General features: G+C 39.0%; 1 protein-coding gene across 4 annotated transcripts in view; it reads left to right on the top strand.

The window, feature by feature from the left end:
• The first annotated feature begins 1266 nt into the window (after positions 1 to 1266).
• The window catches only part of TM7SF3 (transmembrane 7 superfamily member 3), a 35602-nt gene continuing 12459 nt past the window's right edge, over positions 1267 to 24409 (top strand). For 2 of the 4 annotated variants that reach the window (XM_042992001.1, XM_007075632.3), the window contains exons 1-6: positions 1268 to 1520; positions 10510 to 10664; positions 13903 to 14053; positions 16514 to 16634; positions 17396 to 17567; positions 21801 to 21978. In XM_042992001.1, coding sequence (XP_042847935.1) covers positions 1430 to 1520; positions 10510 to 10664; positions 13903 to 14053; positions 16514 to 16634; positions 17396 to 17567; positions 21801 to 21978 — 868 coding nt within the window. In that variant the 5' untranslated portion in view covers positions 1268 to 1429. Of the gene's footprint in view, positions 1521 to 5326; positions 5507 to 10509; positions 10665 to 13902; positions 14054 to 16513; positions 16635 to 17395; positions 17568 to 21800; positions 21979 to 24409 lie in introns of those variants that run through there. The other 2 variants (XM_042991999.1, XM_042992000.1) reach the window with 2 other exon arrangements.

Here is a 24409-nt window from a genome sequence, read left to right as displayed (position 1 = left end):
AAATAAATAAATAAACTTAAAAAAATTTCCTCCCCTTAATGCTTCTAACCACTTCCTGTTTGGTGCTTTCAGATTCAAATAGATTCTTGCTTAAATAAACTCTTTGGGAAAAAAAAAAGTTTCCTTCCATTCTGAGATCAAGTTTTTTTGTTTTTGTTTTTTTAAAGCATTTTTTTCTTCTAACTCCCTTATGGTTTTATTTAATACTTCAGGATTTCATTTTGATAGGGTGAAATAGGGTTCTAATCCTGCCTCCCCAATAGGGTTCAGTTAATCAGTTACCAGTTTATTAAATCCATCCTTTGATTCAAATGCTACCCTTATTATAATTGTTCTTATCATCATCCTGAGATTTCATCTATTGAGGGTTACAGGAATGAGAGCATTTGGGGCAGTGAATAAACACCATAGGGATAGACAGTGCCACCAAAGGTATGGACATTTGGACCAGGAAGAGGGAAAACGGGAAAAATGTTGTGCCTGTTTGGATTATGGTGATTGCTACAGGTTTTTAATTTAGTAGTGGAATAATCGAATATGTATTTTTCAAGAAAGTTGCCCATTAAAATATCTAAATGAAAAATTTGAAGAGCAGGCAAAAGAAAACAGAGCAATCTTCCCCCAAATAACTGAGTCTATAAACGTAATTCCACAATCAGCTCACGAGCCATCTGTCACATGGACTACTGTACTTTAAACATTGCTCATATATAAAATTTGGGAGAGGAAGTTGGGTTATTTCGAGGATATTTCGCTTAGAGAAAATGAAACTTTATTTTTAAATGTGGTGCTCATCACTAATGTACTAATCCGTGCACAAATTCAATTCCTTCCTGCATTTTCATACTAACGTCGGCCTGAACAACTAAGGGAAACCCCATTGTTTGTGCGTCTTGAGCACCGGATTCCTTCCTGTTTTCCCTTTTTGCAAACGGCAGTTAAACACGGAACAGGAGCCCGAAGACGTTAGCCCGCAACAGAAAGTTATTTTTTACTCTAACGGCGGTTTTCGTAACTGGGAAAGATACAAAAGTACGAAGTGCAGGTTACACCACAGAACTTCCCCGGGTTTCCTCTACTCCCCACTCGCGCGCGGGCACGTCGGGACTCGCGGGGTGCGCGGCGCTCAGCGACGCCACCGGGCGCCGGGAGGAGGCGCGCGCCGGCTGGAAACGCCCCTCGGTCTCCGCAGGCCGTGGAGGGTACCCGCGGCGGTGACGTAAGGGGGGCGGGGAGAGGCGCAGTATGGGGCTGCGGGGTTTTTGCCGGAACAGGAAACCTCTCCACGGGTGGAGGCGTGCGGCTGGCGTTGCACGCAGGCGCTGCGGGGCTGGCAGGTGTGCGGCGTGTGCACCTCGAAAGTGATGGAACTCGGCACGAGCGCCCCCGGGTAGCGCCGGTGAGGCTGCGGGGCCTGGCCCGGGCAGCCATGGGTCTCCTTCGCCTGCTGGTTCTGGCGATGCTGGCGTCCAAACCCGGTGTGACCGGTGGAGCCGAGGCCGTCGGGAACGCCAGCGAGGGTAAGGTCAGGGGCGCCTCACTTCTGCAACCCAAAGTTGGTTTTGCATTTCTTGCAAGGTCGCAGCCCTCTTCGGGGTCTGTCCGTCTAGCAGGGCAGTTGATGAGTTCAGACCCGGTGGGAACGGATCAGGGTCCTTTCCTGCAGAAGGAAACTCGATGCTAAGGAGGCCTCACCGTCAACCTCCTAATTTAGGCTGGGCAAATGGGGAGAGGTAAGTAACTCTCCTGTTCAGACACGTTTTTATCTCCCTTTGAGAGAAGCCATGTTTGTAAGTTTAATTTAACACATTAAAACACCTCTGCTCTCCATTGGTATATCTGAGTCCTTGGACAGCGAGATTTGGTGCAGAACTAAGGGCTCTATGAATGATGTTCCTCCAAGCTGCAGAGGTTTTTTACACTCCAAAATCTGGATGCTTTCACATTGGTTAGGCTCTCCAAAGTCCCAGAATGGGACTTTGGATGGTAGGGCATGTGCTTGGTGAATAGCTCGTGGTTTGTTAATATGAACCGTAAAAAAAGCACTAATTGTGCTAGGCTGATGGTAATCATGTGCTTTTCCGTGAGGTTAATCACATTCTTTTATTTTGAGCTTAAGAGACCAGTTGCAGTTTTGAACCAGTGTATTTTCTGAATAGTGTGGTTGTGTTCCTCATTGCTCATGTTTGGAAAGCTCTTGTGCAAACTGAATCGTAGAATCGCCGCAGAGGACTTAAGGCCAGAGCTGAAAAGGGCCGTTATATTTTTGCAGAAAAAATAGCCTTGTTAATAATATGGCACTAGCGTTCACCACGTGCTGTATGTGCCAGGTGCTTTCCATGGCATTGTAATTTAATCCTCACAACCCCAGGAGGTAAATTATCCTCCTTGCTTGGCAGAGGATGAAGCGGAGGCCCTGGATTTCGCTTAATACACAGGTGAACAATTGCTAGGGGCACAGGTGATATTTGAACCCAAGTGTGTCTTGCTGCAGTTTTAATTTGCATGGCCCTTCCACTTCAACAAAGCTGCCCTCCAAATTCTATTGAGTATGGTACTTTACCCTTAATTCTGTGAATTCTCATTCTTCAGAATAGCCTTATGAGGCAGGTAATGGAGATGGTGTCTCCATTTTAACAGGTGGAGAATTTGAGAGATTGAATTTGTAGTTGATCAAGGCTCCTGAGTCAGGAGGGCTTTGATCCACATCTTTTCTATTTCTGTACTTTTGTATTTAATACCTATGTTTGTGTTATCTGTAGTGCTAAATTTAAGGTAGCAGGCCATTTGTATACTTAGTTGAAAATGATCTCTTTTAAAAGGTGTGAAAGGTAGTATGTACATTTCTGTGTTTCCTTTCAGCTTCTGGGGCTAATGCAAATTCATAAGACATAAATGAAAAAGTATCTGAACTGTTTTTTTTTTTTTAATAGTTCATCTGTAGAGAATTATGACAACTAAGCTTTCACAGATCTAGAATTTGTGTCAAAGCACAGAGAGGTAAATTTTAGTAAAAAAAAAAAAAATAGAGTTGGATAACTTTAAGGTTTGAGTTTAGGATCTGATTGGGAAAGGAAAGGAGAAGATTAGGATTAGGCAGCTATTTTTAGAAAGAAATTATTAGAAAGAACAATTACCCTGGGTAAGAATGGAGGGGGCATATGAACAATAGAAGAGTGCCTGACTGTGGGTTAGTTAGATGGCAGAAAACATCTTTGGCAGAAAAAGCCGAGCCATTGTTTTTGAGAGGAGAGCCTTGGCCTGAGTGCTCTGTCTCCATGTTAGCCATTTGTCTGTAATATCGTTTGATGTGCTGTCTTTTTCCTTCCCACTCCCAAAGTCATAAGATCTAATTATGCCTCATAAAATGTTGCTAGCGAATCCTTTTCCAGATGGCTTAGAGGAGAAGTTAAGTTCCTGTTAACTTATTCAGGATATATTTTGGATACATGTCTGTTTTTGAGTAGAAATTAAATGCATTTTCTGCCAGACTGTATTGTTAAAGTCTTGATTTTCAGTATTTTTCTTTGTCACTCCGTGGTAGTCTCTTTCTCACTTTGATGCTCACGCTGGACATGTATAGTTTATTGGTAGGGCCAAATTGAATGTCTGATGTCTTTTTCTTTTCTTTGTTTTCTAAATAAGATGAGCTTCTGAAATACTGGAAAGCTTATGGAAGTTAATAACAATATTTTATTGTGTAGCATTGGACAGCTTGAAATTGTTTTCCCTATGTGTTTTATACTTTCAGCAGCCAAATGATGTATGCAGTATGTGACCTCCATTTCGCCGTGGGGAAACTGAGGCCCAGAGGAAGTAAATTACTTTCCTGAGGACATAAATCATATACCATTTATTGTGTGCCAAATATGTGACTGGTACTGTACTAGGCACCAGAATGTCAAATAAAACAAAGCCCTGCATAGCCAAGAGCCAAACCACAAATGGTTTGGTGAATATGCAATCTTCTATAAAAATTGTGAAATGGCAATTAGATTGCCAAGGTAACACTCACAAAGGATTTTCACACAGAAGTTAGGTTAAAGATAACTAAGAATAGGAAAAAAAAAATTTATCTTTTCCTAATTCATCAAACATTGTGTTAGGAGTCCTCAGACCTGAATGAACATTAGAATCACTTGGAGAACTTTTTAAAAAGGCAGATTGGTGATTAGGCAGCTAGAAATTAAAATTTAAAAGAAAAAATGAATTTCCAGTAGCATCAGGAAATATGGGATATTTAGGGATAGTTATAATGGAATATGTAAAGATCTCTACAGAAAAAAACCATACAACATTCTTGAGATAAATTGAGAAGCTAAATAAGTAGAGGGATATCTCAGATTCATAAATCAGAAAATTTTGTGTTATAAAGGTATCATTTCTCCTTAATACCTTCGTTGCCATCCCAAATTCCCAGCAATTTTTTTTGTGTGTGTGGAAATTGACAAACTGCTTTCTGAAATTTATATGGAAATGAAAAATGGCCAAAAATAGTCAAGATAATCTTGAAGAGAAAGAACAAATTTGGGGGCAGAAATGAAAACAAGGTAATATTGGTGTTAGGAGAAACAAATAGACCACTGGAATACAAGTCAGAGTCCAGAAACAAACCAACAAATGTGGTGACTTATGTGAAAAGTCGGATTGCAGAGTAGTAGGGAAATGCTGGTATTTTCAATAAAGGTTGTTGTGTCAACTGGGTATACATATGGAAACATGAACCTGTTAACCCCCTGCCTTATACCACATATAAAAATCAATTTTAGACTTATTTTTTAAATTTTAGATTGATTTTAGACTTAAATATCAAAGGTAAAACAAAGGTGTAGAAGTTAACATGGGGAATATAGCTTTACAGTCTTAGAATATGTTGGCAAAGATCGGGTTAGAATGACACAGAAAGGACTAAGCATAAGAGAAAACCCCAAGAAATTGGACTACATTAAAATTAAATCTGTTAATGTAAAGGTAGCAACTTACAAGGATGGGAGATTTACCCATGATGTATAAAGAACTAAAATTCAATCAGGACAGTCTGATTTTTAAAATGGACAAAAGTCTTGGGGTGCCTGTGTGGCTCAGTTGGTTGAGCCTCCAACTTCAGCTCAGGTCATGATCTCACGGTTTGTGGGTTCAAGCCCCACGTTGGGCTCTGTGGTGACAGCTCGGAGCCTGGACCCTGCTTTGGATTCTGTGTCTCCCTCTTTCTCTGCCCTCCCCTGTACGCACGCTCTCTCTCTCTCTCTCTCAAAAATAAATAAAACGTTAAAAAAATTGTTTTACACAAATAAAACAGATGAAAGTCTTGAACACAGACCCTTTTACAAAGAGAATACCTAATAATGGCCAATAAGCAAACCAAAATGTTCTTAACCTCTTTAGTAGAAAATGCAAATTGAAATCACAGTGATATACCACCGTGCACCCGGAAGAGATACAGATGATACCAAGTGTTGGTGAGACTATTGGGCAGCCAGGATACTCTTCCACAGGTTGATGGAGTGTGAGTTGGCAAAACCATGTGGTGTTAACTCTTTGGTAGTATCTACTAAAGCAGAGCGTAAGTATACCCTATTACCTGATGATTCTACTCTTATGATCTACCCAATAGAAATGCGTACATATGTGTACCAAAGGACGTACAAAAAAATGTTTGGAGTTCATTTCATAATTCATAACTCCAAACTAGAAATAATCCAAATGTTGATTACAGAAAAATAGATAAGTAAATTGTGGTTTATTCCTTTTAAGAAGTATATAACAATGAGAATGAATAAATCGTGGTTACTTGTAGTAGCTTAGATGAATTTCACAGATGGTATTGATTTTTAAAAAGCTAGAAAGAAAAGAATTCATCCTGTATGATTCCACTTAATTTCAGAAACAGACAAAGCCCATCAATTTGTTTGAAGTTAGGATCACAGTACCTCTGGGCAGGAGGGAAGGCTTAGTGATAGAAACGGGCCACAAGACCTTTAAGATGGTAGAATGCTGTTTCTTCACCTGGCAGTGTAAACTATGTGCACTTCTCTTTATGTTATTTCTTTTCTTTCTTTTTTCTTTTTTTTTTAATGTTTATTATTTTGAGAGAGAGAGAACGCACACACACATGCAGGGGAGGGGCAGAGAGAAAGGGAGAGAGAATCCTAAGCAGGCTCTGAACTGTCAGTACAGAGCCTGACATGGGGCTTGAACCCAGGAACTGAACCCTGAGATCATGACCTGAGCCAGTATCAAGAGTCAGACACTTAACCAACTGAGCAGCCCAGGTGCCCCTGTATGTATATTATTTCAATAAATGTTTTTTAACTGACACTTGGACCCTAACCCCTTGGATTTTTATTTAACTGGTCTGGATAGGGGCTTAGGCAGCAATAGTTTTTAAAAAGCACCTCCAGATGATTGTAAAACACAGCCAGGGTGGATAACCACTGTATGAGAAGTTCCTTCTAATAAGGACACCTTAGGAATGCTATAGAAAATTTGAAAGTGTGCAAAGAAAAAATTATTTACAATACACCCCCAGAGGCACCTCCTTTTAATACCCCTACTTATTTTGTCAAGTGATCAGTTATTTAAATTATGAATGCAATGTCTCCTTTGTTATCTGGCATCTGCCTGGTTCTTGCTACAGGTATTTGATTAGGGAAAGAGGGTGAGTGAGATGTCATCTTTTCATAACTTTTGGAAATCCAGGAAGTAATAGATGAAAGTTGTAACCAGGTGTTTTTATTGAATTCCGAAGCAGAGACTGTAACTTAATGTTATGGTCCTGATCATTATATATTTTCACATGGGCTGTTTGTTTTCATTTCTGATTTTCTTAATGAGAACAAGACTTCTTAGGTAATTTAACCATTTAAGATCAAAGGTGATCTGTTAACACTGTCACAGCAAAAACCTCAAATAGGTTTTACTGCCTGATATGTGTATATGCTTTCTAGAAGACTCTTTCACAAAAACAACTATTATTTTCTATTTATGCTGGAATGGTAACAGCCTGTATGTTCATCAGTAGGGGATTTGTTGAATAATTAATGGTTACATACAGAATGGAATATTATATAACTTTTAAAATGGTAAAGCTAGTGGGAATGCCTCCTGGTACAGCCACTCTGGAAAACAGTATGGAGGTTCCTCAAAAAACTAAAAATAGAACTATCCTATGACCCAGCAGTTGCACTCCTAGGCATTTATCCAAGGGATACAGGTGTGCTGTTTCAAAGAAACACATGCACCCCAATGTTTATAGAAGAGCTATCCACAATAGCCAAAGTATGGAAAGAGCCCAAATGTCCATCAATGGATGAATGGATAAAGAAGATGTGGTATATATATATACTATGGAGTATTACTTGGCAATCAAAAAGAATGAAATCTTGTCATTTGCAACTACATGGATGGAATTAGAGGGTATTATGCTAAGTGAAATTAGTCAGAGAAAGACAAGTATCATATGACTTCGCTTATATGAGGACTTGAAGAAACAAAACATGAACATAAGGAAAGGGAAACAAAAATAATATAAAAACAGGGAGGGGGACAAAACAGAAGAGACTCAAAAATATAGAGAACGACAGAGGGTTACTGGAGGGATTGTGGGAGGGGGAATAGGCTAAATGGGAAGGGGCACTAAGGAATCTCCTGAAATCATTGTTGCACCATATGCTAGCTAATCTGGATGAAAAATAAAAATAAAATGGTAAAGCTAGAATTATTTGTATTGATGTTCAGAGATAAGTATGTCCTATTAAATGGGCTGTATCAGACATATTTCTTTTTCCATCTATGTAGATAGAAATATTACATGATATCTGCCTAAGTCCTAAAAGATGTATATCAGTGTGTTAATAGTGATTATTTCTGCACAGTATACTTGGATGGAGGTATTGATTTTCTCTACATTTCTTACCTTTCTATAATAAGGGTTAGATATTGTCTGGACAAATATTACCAATTTACAGGAAAAACAAAATGAGTGACAAGAGTGTTGAGAGTGTCATCATTTTGTCTGGGGTGTGTTCCTGTTTTGTAAATTTGAGATGAAGTGTTGAGGTAGAACCTGTGTTTTGAGTGCCATCAAGAATGGAAATTAAAAAAAAAAAATGGAAGTTTTTTCAAATTGTGCAGTTTCTTTCTGATAAGAACATCTCACTGTCACTACAGAAATTTGATAAACAGTGATATGTGTGAAGAAAAGAAAAATCACTTAATATGTATTCATATACTCACAAGGATACCTACTTTCAATACCCCTATTTACTTTAAGTTACCAGCTGTTTAATTATGTATTTCAATTTCTGTGGTCCTGTCTTTCCTTACTGCCTTTTGAAGCACTGAAAACTTTGGTTTTCCAAGTCTTTCTGAGTTGTGATTTATTTTCACCCCTGTGTGATAGGTTAAGGGAAGGCTAAGAAAAGCTTGACACAGGACTTCACTAGGTGGTATCTTTAATCTCTTCCAGGGCTTCTAAAGGTTCTGCATAGAGTCTTGATTCAAGGCCTGTGTAAGGGGAGATAGACACAGATTATCAAAACCATTTCTAAGATATACTTAGGGGCAAATTTAGTGACAATTACAGAAATCTTGGGTAACCTTTACAAATTTACTTGTACCAGTTTTGGTCACAGTACCCAGTAGGTAGAGCAAGTAGTCCATAAGTACTTCATAAATATTTGTCAGATAGAGAAAATGGGGAAGAAAAGGGAAAAACTAAAACAAAACAAATACAAAGACTGGAAATATTACTAGAAGAGGCAGGATGGTAAATGAGCTGAGTGCTACACCTGATGCTAATATAACACTGTTATGTTAACCACACTGGCGTTAAAAGAAATGCAAAGTGAAAAATGAATTGAGTGCTTTGGACAGATAGTTAAATGATGGAAATCCAATTAATTCCTGGGAAAACAAACATACTGTTTTTAGTTTGACAGGCTAGAATTTGGGGACATTTTTAAGACTTGGAAGACAGGATAGATGGGACCAAAATACATCACATGCAATGTTTTTAGGGCCACTTACTGAGATCCGCTTAATTTTATGGATAATTTGGTTTCCTGATAAAATAATCATGATGATGGGAAGGCCTGGAAAATGTAAAAAATTTTTTCTTGTTTCCCTTTATAAAAAGGAAAACAAAAAACTCTCTCACATTTTCTAGACTTTCCTACCCAGATTTTGTTAAATACGTCCTGATATTTTTACCTGTATTCTGGCTGGAGTTTTGTTCTACATAAAATGTAAAATGTGTTTCCAGTAACATAATAGAAGGAAATATACCATCTTCATTTGTCATTGTTACCAGTATTAAAATTTTCTCTGGAGTTTTAGAAATTAAATCATAACTACAAATAGCTTTTTTTCTATCACTTATAAAAAGTTATGAAGGTAATATAATGGCATCAGTGGAATTTGGGGAATTTATGGAGAGTAACCTTTGATCTCATCGTAGGATTCTTTGTATGTTCTGTTCAGCTTTTTTGGTTAGCCATTGTTGATAGTCTTTTTTTTAATCATCCAGAAGTAGTACTTGTATTTAAAAAAAAAAAAAAAAAGTGTTGAAAATTAGCCCGTTTGGGAAATGGTACATAAGAATGGGTTTGAAGTTATTTAATGTCTGGGGTATTCTCCTTTGCCACCCACTGACTTTAATTTCCTTTTAAAATAAAACCGTTCCACTATGGAATGCTAGTGACCTATAATCTATCTCACCAACTCTGTTTCATCTTTATTAAATTTAAATCTTTTTTTCTACTTTATTTTTATAGTTTATTTTTTTGAGAGAGAGAGAGAGAGCACAAGTGGGGGGAAGGACAGAGGGAGAGTGAGGGAGAGTCACAAGCAGGGTCCCTGCTCAGCACAGAGCCCAACACAGGGCTCAATCCTAAGACCCTGGGATCATGATCTGAGTTGAAATCAGGAGTTGGACGCTTGGCCGACTGACTGAGCCATCCAGGCATTCCAAGTTCTGTTTTTAACCTCAGTGTATTCATAGTTGTTAGTACCTCCTCAAGGTTAAACCTTAAATTCAGGGGCCCTTGTTTTTTAATTTTTTAGTTTTTTGAATTTTTTTAAAAGTAAACTCTGTGCCACAAAGGGCTTGATCAGGACAATCAGAAGTCTCATGCTCTACTGACTGAGCCAGCCAGGTGCCCCCCAGGGCTCTATTTTGAATAATTATTATCGCTGCTGCAGTGGGAGATTTTTCTGGGTTCGAGGAGCTGGACACCTTGGGCATTCTTGAACATCCTCAGGCATCCTCAGCACTCTAAGTATTGCTCACATCTTTTGAAACACCTCTCTCCATTTTCTCAGTTCCACCATTTACTAGCTGCTTCCCCTCTTTAAGCCAATTTGTCCTCATCAGTAAAATAGGAGTAGTAATACTATTTATCTCCCCAGGTTTTTTGAGAATTAAGCAATGCATGTATGTTTACGTATGTGATTTCTACAAATTGATATCACAGGTTCAGATGTTACAATGAAATGTTTCTCCCATTGTAGGTCTTCTTGAATTTTCTGTAGGGAAGTTTAGATACTTCGAGCTCAACAGGCCCTTTCCAGAGGATGCCATTTTGCGTCATATTTCCAGCAATGTGTCTTTTCTTATTTTCCAAATACACTCACAGTATCAGAATACAACAATTTCTTTTTCTAAGGTAAGTACAGAGAGTTATTTCTTAAACACCATATTTGAGGGTCTTGTATTTAGTATAAACATGAGAATTGGATTCCTCTTTATGTTTAACTTTATGCCCTTAAAAGAAAAAAATCAAGATTGGATCCAGTCAACTTAGTGATTTAGACTGGCTAAGAGGCATGTGTCTGTGTGTCTTGGGCCTTTCTTTTTTTAAAAAAAAAAATTTTTTTTTAATGTTTATTTATCTTTGAGAGATAGAGTACAAGAGGGGGAGAGGCAGAGAGGGAGAGAGGGACACAGAATCCAAAGCAGGCTCCAGGCTCTGAGCTGTCAGCACAGAGCCCGATGCGGGGCTTGAACTCATGAACCGTGAGATCATGACGTGAATTGAATTCAGAGGCTTAACCGACTGAGCCACCTAGGTGCCCCATCTTGGGCCTTTCTTGAGTGTGGTGACCTCTGACTTAAAGAGGCGGTGGGAGAGTGCTGAATTTGCCAGATGTCTCCTATCGGCATGTGATTTCTCACCTTTTCTTACTCTCTTGGGTCCTTGATGATTTTTACCTCTGAATACGTTTTAATGGGTTTCCGTCATTGTGCAGCCATTTAGTGTTTACTAAGACACTTGTAGGTTCAACTTTATTCTTTGGAATCTCACAGAAACAAAAGAAGCCCAACACCCAGGTCATCTAGCCTAGTGCTGTGCTTCCAGGAGCATTTAAGACTCTATTTCAGAGATCATCACTAAACCCTTTAACCTCAGCCTCACCTTTGGGAAGTGTTTCAGATGCCCTGGATTAGCTTAACTCATTAAGGAACTGCCATTTACATTAACCTTTTATAAATCTATTTTTATTCAGCCTATATGATCCCCTTTGACTAATAAATGCATTTCAGCGTGTATGAAGTCATGCTGCTTTTTATTCGTCCTAAGCCTATCTATTGTTATAAGCCTATCTTTTAATATTCTGAAATTTGCTAAACTAAGTGGTCTTAGTCCAATTCATATATATTCTGTAGGCATTGGTCATACTACCTTTCATACTAAATATTTGGTATACTTGCATTCTTTTCCCTGCCATAAAGGTTTTGAGATAGTGCATTTGGTAGTTTTAATAGGCTAGAAATGAAAGAGTTTGATCAAGGAGAAGAAGGAATAAATTATATAAATTGCAAGAGTTAATGGTGTTTATGACCCCCACTCAGATTTTGCCAGAGCAGAGATCAAAGCTTGTTAAATGTTTTAACTTTCTTAGAAGGAAAAATCACACCAGTTCCTCAGGGAAACCAAGTTTTTTTTTTCTGGCACTAAAATCCAAAGGAAACTTCCTATTCAGGCCCTTTCATAGGAGACATAGCAAAATGCTACACAGATGATTTCCTTAATGACATCAGAGCAAAGACAACATTTGAAAGAAGAGAAAGGATTGAGAAAAAAGGCATTTACTTTTTTTTGCATGCTTACTAGGGGCTAAGTCGATGATTCTTAAGCTCTTCTGGGGCCATGGACTTTGAATCCACTGAAATCTCTGGACCCTCTACCCAGCAAAACATGGATACATTTGTATAATTTCATGGGCACCTCTGGAAATTCATTGGGCCTCTGTGGCTGGCTCCTAGTTAGGAAGCCCTGTGTTTGGTTTCCATGTAATTAATTCTCACAACAGCTCAACAAAGTAGTCTTAATGCATGTTTTTATGTTTGAGGAAACAGCTTGGACAAAGGAATGTCCACATAACTATGCGACTGAAGTGGCCTGAATGAACAGCATGTTGGGCCTTCATTTTTATGTAGAGCAGATTTTAGTTATCCTGAATTATGATCATCTTCCTTTCTTGGATGGGCCATAGTTGTCACTCTATTTATACTCCTGAGAAACTGATGACCAGAATTGCACATAGCTCTAAAGATGAGTGGTCCGTGTGAAGAGAATAGTGTCTGTTTTCAATACCCTTCCGGAGGAAGTGTGGCACTTTGGGTTGTTTTAGGTCATCAGAGCAGGTGGTTCTTTGAAACTGTTGACTCTGCAGTTCCTCAATTAGTATTTGAGTCATTTTCCCTTAGGCTTGTCAAGTTGAAACCCATCTGACGCTTTTTCCTCGCTTTTTCTTAGCTTTAAGAAAACGCTCTGAATCTGCTACCTCTTAACTTAGTATTTTGTTATTCAAAAAGCTTTCCAGATTGTTGGGGTGAAGGGATGGAGTTAGGGAATGGTTGAGTGGAAGGATAAGGACGATAATCCTGATTGTGATAATGGTTCCACAAGTGTTTATGTATATCAATACTTACATAGTATTTTATTTACTTATTTAGGTTTATTTATTTTGAGAGAGAGACAGCGTGAGTAGATGAGGGGCAGAGAGAGATAGGGCGGAGCCTGTCTGGGATTCTCCATCTATCAGCACAGAGACTGAAGCAGGACTTGAACTCCCGAAATCATGACCTGAGATCATGACCTGATCCAAAGTCGGATGCTTAACCAACTGAGCCACCCAGGCGCCCCTATAGTATTCTTTATGTGTAGTTTATAATATATCAATTATAGCTCATTTTATTAAAAAAAACTTTCCAGTTTAGGGACAGTGCTCATCTTTTTGTCTTTGTAGTGATAGTTAATTTGTATATTGGACCTACGAGATGGAGGCTGGCTCACTGGCCCGGTTCATATCACAAATCTAAACCTGAGTCAACTTGCACTTCTCCTGTCAGATAAACCTAGCATGCTAGTCACAGTGCTACAACTCTGCTTTAGCTAGCTAGCTTTAGGAAATAGGACCTGCTAGCCTTTATAAGGAAATCCCTGACGTCCTAGCCAAAGTGAGCTATAAAACTCACTTTTGCCCCCAGTGCCTCAGGAACAGTGCTCCACTGCTTGTAAGGCACTGTTCTCCCCCAGTCTGTGGGTTGTTTTTCCTTGAATAAAGGACACCAAACTCTCTACTGAATTGTTTTTTCTTTTGACAGTAGTCTTAGTACTTCACATAGGAAATCTTAATTTGGGGAATTGAAAAACTTGAGAATTTCACTGTGCATCTGCTATTCCTATCAAAGGTCATATACTTCAATAGTTCTTCCATGTGTACGTGTGTGCACCCATATATAGACATGAAAAGAATTCTTTAATTATAAAAGGAAGGTCTGTGTTTGTTCTTGTTTTGAGAAAGTTTGAAATAGCACATGCATACTAGATCAAGTCTGGAATTTAAATATTTCGCTCAACTCCTTATTCATGATGATTCTTTTTTACCTTATTGCAGACTCTCCTTCCCAATACCTCAGGGACAGGCACTGACAAAGGACTGGTTTTCATTCTTAGACCAGAGCAGAGTATGTGCACTTTGTACTTGCAGACTTTAGATGCTGAGCCTGTCCAAAACATGGCCATTCCACTCTCCTATTCAGAAAGAGGTAACCTTCCTGTTTTCAACTTTCTGTTTACTCTCCAGATTGTGGAACTTTTTCATGAAAATTCAGGGGAAACTATAATCCTTTTAAAAGTGTTTATTGCAAGTACAGTATATTGGATCAAAGATTTTAACAGCAAAGGAATCAGAGAATTACATGATGATTGAAAGCCCAGGTAGGGGCATAGGAGAATGCAGTTATTAATTAAAAAAAAAAAATTTAAGGAGCCCTTGAAAAAGCATTAACAGAAAGGCAAGGTACAGTCCTTAACACTTTACCTGATTATTCCAGGCAGAGGAAGGCATGGGAGAAGAAGGGAGAGTATTTAGAGAATGGCAGAATATGGGGTGTGGCTGGAGCCAGAGTGTGAAGGGCTTTGTGTACAATTTAAGGTTTACATTCTATTCTGAAGGAGCATTGCGCTTTTAAGCAGAGGAATGATCTGTATTTCAGCTATCAGAACATTAACTCTAGAAGCAGTGTGGGGAGTATTTGGAGAGGGCATAGCAGAGTCAAGACTCAGCATACCTTTAAGCGCTCAAAGTGAGAAGGTGTTTGGAAAGTAGCACTGATAAGACACAATGACCAGTGGTTATGGATTATGAAAAGGAGGAACATAGGCTTCCCATTTGGCTAGCTGGGAGATAGTGATGCAAAATAGGTAGGGTTGAGATAGAGTTGTGATGCTGGATTGGTTTAGGTGATAAGGATGGGGTAGTTGTGACTACAGTTAGGGACACTGTGAATCTGAGATGCTTACAGGACATCTGGATGGAAGGGCATAGTAGGGAGTTTAAGGGTATGGAGTGGAGCGCTGAGGTTAGATGTCCAACTAAAAGGTTCTTAGTAAAAGCCAGAGAAGTGAGTAAGATTGTCTAGGCATGTACTTAGAGACTTATCTGGAAAACATAATAGCAGATACTTTCAAGGTGCCTACCACATGTAGGGCACTGTTTCGTGGGATGCTAACTGCTGAGGAATAAGCATAAGACTAAAGAGGAGTCAAGGAAGTGACTGAAAGTGTCCATATGATAGCACAGTGAAGAGTCAGCAGTGGCCTTTAATGACACTCATTTTAGTGGCACAATGGGGATGAAAACTAGATTACAGTGCTTGAGGAGTGAAGGTGAGGTGAGGAAATTTCGACCACTCCTTGTGTTATATGTAGCAAAGGGTAATTTATTTAGAAAAGGAAAACCAGAGCCTTTGACTTTTTATCGAGGACAGCGTATAAAGAAAAATCACGAACAGTACGGCTTCAGTTCCAATTCGTATCCTTTTCTCGGGTGTGGTAAAGATTTGTAAATGCAGGAAAAAGGGGAGTATGAAAGAAGAGCAATGTTGAAACATAGGCACACATTCAGTTTCTCCATTACAAAACTGGCCAGGGGAAGTCAAGCACCAGAATTCCATCAGTTTACGGAAACCAGGACCCAACCATGGGAGTGATTGATCGGATGAGTGTGTGAAATTGAGATCTTGTAAATCTTGAACTTGGTTTACCTTGATCTGTCTTATCTCAACCTTTCCATTTGAGTCCACCATATACAGTTCTTCGTATAGAGTTGAGCTCATGTCAAGTGACTTGTTTAAGTTTTGTCATGCTTAAGGGCATGAATAGGATTCCTAATGAGAAAAAAAGAGCTGTTTTAGCCACATTATTAATGTAAATGGAATACCCCAAATTTGTATTTAATTAAATATCCAAATGCTATTCTGATATGTGATCTTGTGAGTCTTTTATTTTTACTACTTTATATACACAGACTGTTTCAGCACTGAGGATGACATCATCTTTCTTCCTGTTGAAAGAAGCGTGAAAAGTGGACACCCCTTTCTTTATTACCGTGGAGTTCCTTTTCTCTTTGGCAGTGTTTTTTCCCCTTTGTCCCTGGGTTCTTAAGCTCTTTTTGTGGGTTCGTAGACTCTCAAAATCTAACGAAAACCTCTCTCCTTAGGACATGCACACATTCAACACTTGGCATACAATTTCAGGGTGTTCTTGGGACCTCTGGAGCCCGTTCTTGGATACCAGCTCAAGAATATCTGCTTCCAGATCTTTTCAACTCTAGAGCAGGGGTTGGCAAACATAGACCATGAGCCAGATCCAGCGTCTGCATGTTTTGTACATAAAGTCTTACTAGAAATGGCCGTGTTTGCCTACATTACTGCCTATGGCTGCTTTCGTGCCATGAGGGCAGGGTTCAGTAGTTGCCACAGAAACTGCCAGGTGTGTGAAACCTGAAATGTTCCCAATCACACCCTTTACAGAAATTGCTTGCTAACCTCAATTAACTTTTCTTTCTTTAATCTCAGTTCATGTGGTAGTGTAAAACCAGAAGCTCTATTATATTTATTTAGCTTCTATATGGGAAGTTCTTATAAGAGTAGAGTTCTCGTTTTCTGAGTATGATTTGAATATATAAGAATTCTATGTTGAGTAACTTACTTTTTTTCATCCAGATCCTATCCCTGGAGGCTGTAATTTGGAGTTTGATTTAGATATTGATCCCAACATTTACTTGGAGTATAATTTCTTTGAGACAACTATTAAATTTGCCCCAGCAAACCTTGGCTATGCAAGGTATGTCTATTTCCTGTCTCCTAAAACTGCTTTTAGGACATACATGATCAGCTACTATGTAGATTTGGTAAACTCTCAAAATTCATGGTTCTCTTTAGTAAACTTGAATTGTTCACTTTTTCTTTTTTCAGAATGGAGGTAATTTAAGCATTGTAAGTAATACTTCAAGCTGTCACAATTAACATTGGCTCCTTCCATTCTTAGGAAGAGCCAGATGTTGAGTCTCTATTGTGAGCTTAGACGTACATTTAGTTTCTGTAAAGAGTTTTGAATATGGAAAGCATTCTGAAGCCATGAAACACCCGTATCTTTTCGTAAAGATTTTATTATTTTAATTAAAACTCTGCCTTAGTTTGTACTTTAATAGTAATGATAGCTAACATTGAGTAACATTTGAATGCTGTTTGTGCATCATCCATAGTGCTGAATGCTGTATCTTCTTGTCCATTTAATCCTAACAGTTTTATTAAGAAGAGGTGGTGTTTTTATTTTATAGAGGGCTTCCCTAAGGGTTATTTAGATTTAGTGACATGCCCACATACACATAGCTAACAAGTGGCGAAGCTGACATTTCACTCCAGGCCTGACTGACGTTACTAGCATCTGGTTATTTAGCCATACTGCCTCTCAGTATGTTACTTTTCTTCACAATGCCGAAATTGGAATCGATGCAGAAGTTTGAAATTTGAGCTTTTGGTTCCTTTTATAGATGGGACATGCACGACAAGAGATTGATGTTCAATTTTGTTGGTTGACTTTAGAGGCACAAATCCTCCGCCATGTGACATTGGGATGGAACGGGACTCTAGGTGGAGGTTGCTGTATGATGTCTATCAGTATTTTCTGCCTGAGAATGACCTCACCGAAGAGGGGTTGCTAAAGCATCTGCAGAGGATGGCCGAGGTGCCTCAGGTGAAGGCCAATGCTATCAAGGTAAATCTGGTTCTTAACAATTTGTGTGGGCCAGATTTGTAAGAGCTGGGAAGGGGAGAAGCTTCCTGGAGCTTATTTCTTTACTGTGTCCTTGGTCTTTCTGGGATTCTCACTTTATTATCTTTTATTTCATTATTGTCTTGTTAGTGATATCCCAGAGTAATGTTGGCTTTTGAGGAAGTGCTTTAAATTATATTACATTTTGGGGCGCCTGGGTGGCTCAGTCGGTTAAGCCTCTGACTTCGGCTCAGGTCATCATCTCACGGTTCGTGAGTTAGAGACCCACGTTGGGCTCTGTACTGACAGCTCACAGCCTGGAGCCTGCTTCAGATTATGTGTCTCCATCTCTCTCTGACCCTCCCCCACTCACGTTCTGTCTCTCAAAAATGAATAAATGTTAAAAAAAAAAAAAAACTTCTGGCAAGTGTAAAAGTTACAGTGTTTTGACAAAAGACAATGAGAAACTGTTTAAGGATGTACATATTGTCATTAATATATATATATTTTTAAGGTTTATTTATTTATTTTGAGAGAGTGTGAAAGCATGAGTAGAGGAGGGGCAGAGAGAATTCCAAGCAGGCTCCACGCTGTCAGCACAGAGCCTGACTCAGGGCTCGAACCCTCGCAGACTGAGATCATGACATGAGCTGAAACCAAGAGTTGGACCCTTAACTGACTGAGCCACCTAGGTGCCCACACGTTGTCATTAATATTTAAACCCAAACTCAAAGCCTCTAACTTGGAGCAAAAGTTTTCTCTGACCTTTTGAACCCCTGTAAACTCTTGGTATACCAAGTGTAGGGTACCGACCCCCAGCAGCATTGGCATCACTTGGGAGTTTGTTAGAATTACAGACTCCTCAGCTCCACCCAGGACCGACTGAATCAAAATTTGAGTTTTGAGGTCCCAAGGTGATTCCTATGCATATTAAAATTTGAGATTCATGCTATAGATCATTTTTGTGGAGGGCAGGATTTATGTCTTAAAAGGTACCTGAAAGCAGTGTAACCTACAGGTTCATCCTTCAGTCTAATGGTTAATGGGTAGAGTTTTTATAGACTGCTCTGATTCTTCCAAGAGGGCTGATAGGTTACAGATTAGATAGAAAGAAGTGACTGAAACAGAGCATACGTGATTAGCCCAGGGGCCTCAGTCTGTTGAAGAGCAAGATCTCATTTTGTTGCCATGTCACCTAGGATGTCATGGTCACATGCTAAGAAGGAGTCTTATACAAGAAAACTCACTGTGCTTATTCACAAATTTGGAAGGTCTTTTGGATAAGTTTACCAGTTGCCTTTTTACATAGAAAATTTTGAAGATTGTTTGTATTCTCATGAAGAATACAAGAATTCATATAAGAGGAGCTTTTTAGGTTACTTTTTAACTTTAAGTTAAGAGTTAGAATATTGTATGCCAGAGTTGAAGGAAACCCTCCGTGACTAATGAGGACATGTGTGAAAAACTGGAGACTTTGAAGAGGTTTATACTGGCCAACTTTGGGACAATTCAGTCATCAAAAAGAATAATGATTGCTTATAAGTTTTGAATAAAAACAAGACCACACTGATATTAAGAAAGAAAAAAAAAAGAGGGGCACTTGGGTGGTTCAGTCGGTTAAGCCTCTGACTGTGGCTCAGGTCATGATCTTGTGGTTTACGGGTTCGAGCCTTGCTTCGGGCTCTGTGCTGACAGTTCAGAGCCTGGAGCCTGCTTCGGATTCTGTGTCTCTCCCTCTCTCTGCCCCTCCCTCCCTCTGCCCCTCCCTCCTCATGCTCTGTCTCTCTCTCCTTCAAAAATAAATAAACATCAAAAAAAATATTTTTTTTTAAAAGAAAAAAAGGAAAGAAAAAGAAAACTCATCAGTTGCTATCATTGGAGAAGATTCTTCTACCAAATTACTCTGGAAATTGATACAGGGAAGGAATTTACACTGCCTTTTGTAAAAGAGGAACTGAAATTCATCCTAGTTGATGAGAGAAAGCTCTTTATTGAATAATGCTGGCCAATATATGTAGAAGGAGTATTAGGATTAGAAAATCACCTTTCTTTGAACCCTAGTGAAATAATTCAGGCAAGGATCATCAGATGAAAGATTGTTGGGGAACAGGATATTCTCAGGATGCCTAAATAGCATGCTGAGATTAATTCTAATTGCCAAAGGGAAAAGTATTTTTGAAATGGAATGATCTGAGGGTCTCCATCTTATCCATGTGGTCAGTTAGATTCACTGTGGCAGGTTGGCTTGCGTTACATGCTCATACGGCACAATCTGACATCATCACCATCATCTATAAAGTATTCTAGCAAAATATGTTTAACTGAATTCAGTCCATTGTAATTCCTGTTTGCAGAAAATACATGGGATAAAAGAATAAGTGGGATACCTTGAGCACAATCTGACAAATCCAGATTGTGGAATGTTCAGTAAGACACCTGCTCTTGTTTTGTTTTGGTTTGTTTTTTGTTTTTGTTTTTTTTAGATTTTATTTTTAAGTAATCTCTACACCCAATGTGGGACTTGAATTTACAACACTGAGGTCAAGAGTTGCATGCTGGGGCACCTGGGCAGCTCAGTCTGTTGAGCATCCAACTCTTGGTTTCTGCTTAGGTCATGATCTCACAGTTCGTGAGTTCGAGCTCTGCATTGGGCTCTGCGCTGACAACATGGAGCCTGCTTGGGATTCTCTCTCTCCTTCTCTCTCTGACTTTCTCTCTCTGTTTCAAAATGGATAAATAAACTTAAAAAAAAAAAAAGGAGTCGCATGCTTTACCAACTGAGTCAGTCAGATGCCCCTATAAGACAACTGTTCTTAGATCTCCTTAAAGGTCATTGGATGGGTGGGAGAGAGTGATGGGAAGGATGATCCTAGATTGGAGATAAACACCATGCATAAAATGGTTGGATTTTGGTTAAGCGGTGGGGAACAGCTGTAAAAGACATATGGGAAAAATCTGAATATGGACTGTGTATTAGATTATAAGCGATTATTGATTTTCTTAGGTGAGCAAAGGCATTAGGGATTTATAGAATACCCTCGCACTTAGTGCCTTGCTACTCAGAGTGTAGATGAATGGGTAGCATTGACATCACCTGATGAGTGCTAGAAAAGTGGACCCTCCCTCGGGTGCCTCCCCTGACCAACAGAATCAGAATCTGGATTATAACAAGTAATACCAGTGATTTACAGGCACATTAGGTTTGAGAAACACTGTTTTAGAGTGTGCACATTGAAGCATTTAGGAGTGAAATGTTGTATCTGTAACTTACTGTAAAATGGTTCAGCAGGAAAAAGAGGAAGAAGGAGGGAGAAATAAAAGAAATATAAAACATTAACAATTGTTAAATATAAGTGGTGGTATATATGGTTCATTTTATTCTTTCAACATTTCTATAAGGTTGAATTATTCATAATAAAAAATTTGAGGGTAGGAGGTAATGTTAATATTTTGTTGAACTTGACCAGTCCTTTGCCAGAAACATATTTTTGAAGGCTAAGCAATATTTTTAAACAGAAGTTTTCTAAGAGGCTTGTAATTATTCCTGAAACTCTAATATTAAGTGTTTTAACTTTTATTAGCAGGAACATATTTGTGTATTCTGGCCATGTAGGGCCTTTGTTTCTTCTGTTACATATATCTAAAAACATATATCTTCTGTTACCTATCTAAAAATTAACAAGCTTTAAAAGGGAGTTTTTGAAGTGAAAGACTACTGCATAATACAACTATGTGGAATGCTTTCTTACTGCAGAGTCTGTTAGACGAAAATAAATGGGTCCTGTGAGATGTTAGTAAACACTTGTCTATGACAGTTCTATAGCTAGTAGCAATAGCTAACATTTGTTGAACACTAACTCCGTGTCAAGCATTGTGCTGAGTATGAAGAGAAGAAGGACTAGTGAGCAGAATAAATCTGGCTCTTGCCCTTGTGTTTATAATCTAACATATGAGAAAAAAATTTTCAATTTTGTCCTAGTGTTTACACTTTTACTTACATCGTTGACATTTGATGCTATACAAAAACTTTAGAAGCATTTTGTGTAAGAACTTCCTTATAGTAGCATGTATATAAACTGTGTAGGACAATCTTTTGACAGAGCTAAATGGGTCGGTATGTATTTTAAACAAGAATTATAACTTAATATTACAATTTAATATCACATGTAGGTGGGCTTATAATAGAACAGCTTTTTTAAAATCTGAACACTAATCACAGATTATTTTTGGCTTCAGGTGGTTACCCTCACAGCTAATGATAAGACAACTGTTTCCTTCTCCTCCCTCCGAGGACAAGGTGTCATTTATAACGTTGTTGTTCGGGATCCGTTTCTAAATACATCCGCTGCTTATGTTCCTGCTCATACATATGCTTGCAGCTTTGCGGCCGTGGAGGGTAATTGTTCTTCCCTTGGTGAGTATATGGATTTAAACTTTGAAATTTCTTCTTCGACTTTGCAGGTTTATGTCAACCAATACAGAACATAAGAATATTAAAAAGTGCTTTTGTCTAGTCTTCATTCAGTAGATGCCTTTTGAGCCCCTACATTATTCCATCTGTTTCTAGGCACAGGTATATATACAGCAGTGAACAAAACAGACAAGACACCTGCTCTTTCGGAGCTTATGTTCCAGCAGGGGAGATGAGCCAGACAAGATAAATTTGTAAAGTACACATCATGTGAGAAACTGATGAGCACTAAGAAGTGAAAATTACGTAGGGAAGGTAGATAACAAGTGGCAGTGAGGGGGGAATTTTGAGAGAGATGGCCAGGGAAGCCCATGGTGGGGAGCTAACCATTGAGTAGAGACCTGAGGCGAGGCAGGGAACCACACGTATGTCTGAGCAATACTGCCAGGCAGAGGGAACAAAGGTCCTCAGATAGGAGCCTTCTCGGTGAGTTTGAAGAACTTCTGTGAGAACAGTGGCTGGAGGAGACTGGGGAGGGTGAAAGGTGCAGCCATGTAGGTCATAGTGCGGGAGTCAGCTTCTGTTCAGAGTGAAATGGAAAGGCTTTGGAGGTTTTGAGCAGGGAATGCCATGATCCGACTCCTATTTTGACGGTATCACTCGGCTGCTTTTTTGAGAAAAGTCAGGGCAAGATCAGAAATGGAGATTGATTAACAGGCCATGGTAATACAGATGAGAGAGGATGGTGGTTTAGATAGAATGGTGGCATTGAGGGGTTGCAAGATCGTGCATGTGTGTATTTAACATTTTATTCTGAAATAGTTTCACAGAAAAAATGAAGAAATACTAAGAATTACTGCATAATCTTCACCCAGATTCCTCACAATGTTAACGTTATCATGCTGTTTGCTTTGTAACTCTCTGTAGTGCGCTCATGTGCACATACATTACCTTTCCCTTTGAGCTGTTTGAGAGGAAGTTGCAGACATGAAGACCTTTTTCCCTTAAATTTTATTTTCTTATGTAAGCATAGTAAAAAGATCAAATTCACAAAATTGACAGTAATTCACATCACTGTTATTTAATATTACAGACGCTACCAAATTTCACTAGTCATTCCACTAATTGCCTTTTTTTTTTAAAAAATGTGATCACATGTTGCATTTAACTGATATGTCTCTTTAGTCTTCTGTAATCTGGAACGATTACTTAGTCTCATTTTGTCTTTCGAGACCTTGACCTATGTGATCTTGCAGTTCGTGAGTTCAAGCCCCACATCAGGCTCTGCACTGACAGTACGGAGCCTATTTGGGTTCTCCCTCTCCCTTTCTCTGTTCCTCCCCTGCTTGCGCGCACTCTCTTTTTCTCTCTTTCAAAATAAGTAACCTCAAAAAAAAAAAAGTCCTTGACCTTTTTGAGGAATAGGTGCAATTTTCTTCTTTTTTTAGAAGATCATCAGTTGGGGTTTGTCTCATGTTTCCTCGTGATTAAATTCACAGTTTGCATTTTTGGCAGGAATACAAAGAAGTGATGTTGTGTCCCACTCAGGAGGCACTTTATATCTATGTGTCCCATTACTGGTGGTGATAACATTGGATATTCGGATAGTGGTGTCTGCCAGGTTTCTCCTTTGTAAAGTAACTATTTTCCTTTTAAGTATTTTTAGGCAGGACTCTGAATGCAGCTAGATATCCCCTTCTTCAATTCTCCCTTGCTAGGTTTAGCATCCCATGATCTTCGCCTGAAACATTCATTACTCGGTGGTTGCCAAATGGCAATTTTCTAATTTTATCAATTTTCATAGTTATTAGTTGGCATTCTATTGTAAGGAAAAGCTTTCTTTTCTCCCCTATTTAATTTATGTATTTATATACAAGAACCCATGGATTCTTAATTCTCTGGGTTATAATCTATCACTATCGTTATTTTCATGTTCAGATTGTCCCAGAGTTGACCCATGAGTGGCTGCATGTAGTTTGAAATAGTGAGTTAGTAGTAGTTGCTGGTGGGTTAGATGAGGCGGTTGAAGAGAGGTGAAAAGGATGACTGCCGTTTTAACCCCGAGCAACTAGAGAGCTAGGGCTGCCATTCATGGAGGCAGGAAAGACTGTTGGAGGAGCAGGTTTGGGAGGATGTATCAGGAGTTCAGTTTTGGACACGTTCAGTTTGAGAACCTTAGGAGGCATTCAAATGGACATGTTGGATTGACAGTTGGTTATATGTATGCTGGAATTCAGGGGAGAGGTTTGGGCTGGAGATTACCTTGGAAGTCATCAGCTTAATAGGTGGCATTTAAGGCCATGGACTAAATGGCATTACCTGTGGAGTGAGAATGTAGAAAAGGAACGGAGTCTAAGGATACTAGGCACTCCAGTGTTTGGAGGTCAGGAAATTAGGAACTGAGAAATGACCGTTGGATTTAGCAATGTGGAGG

Source organism: Panthera tigris, chromosome B4 (assembly GCF_018350195.1).
Source record: "Panthera tigris isolate Pti1 chromosome B4, P.tigris_Pti1_mat1.1, whole genome shotgun sequence".
NCBI lineage: Eukaryota > Metazoa > Chordata > Mammalia > Carnivora > Felidae > Panthera > Panthera tigris.
Note: the sequence above shows the minus strand (reverse complement) of the source record. Positions and strands in the feature narration are given on the sequence as shown.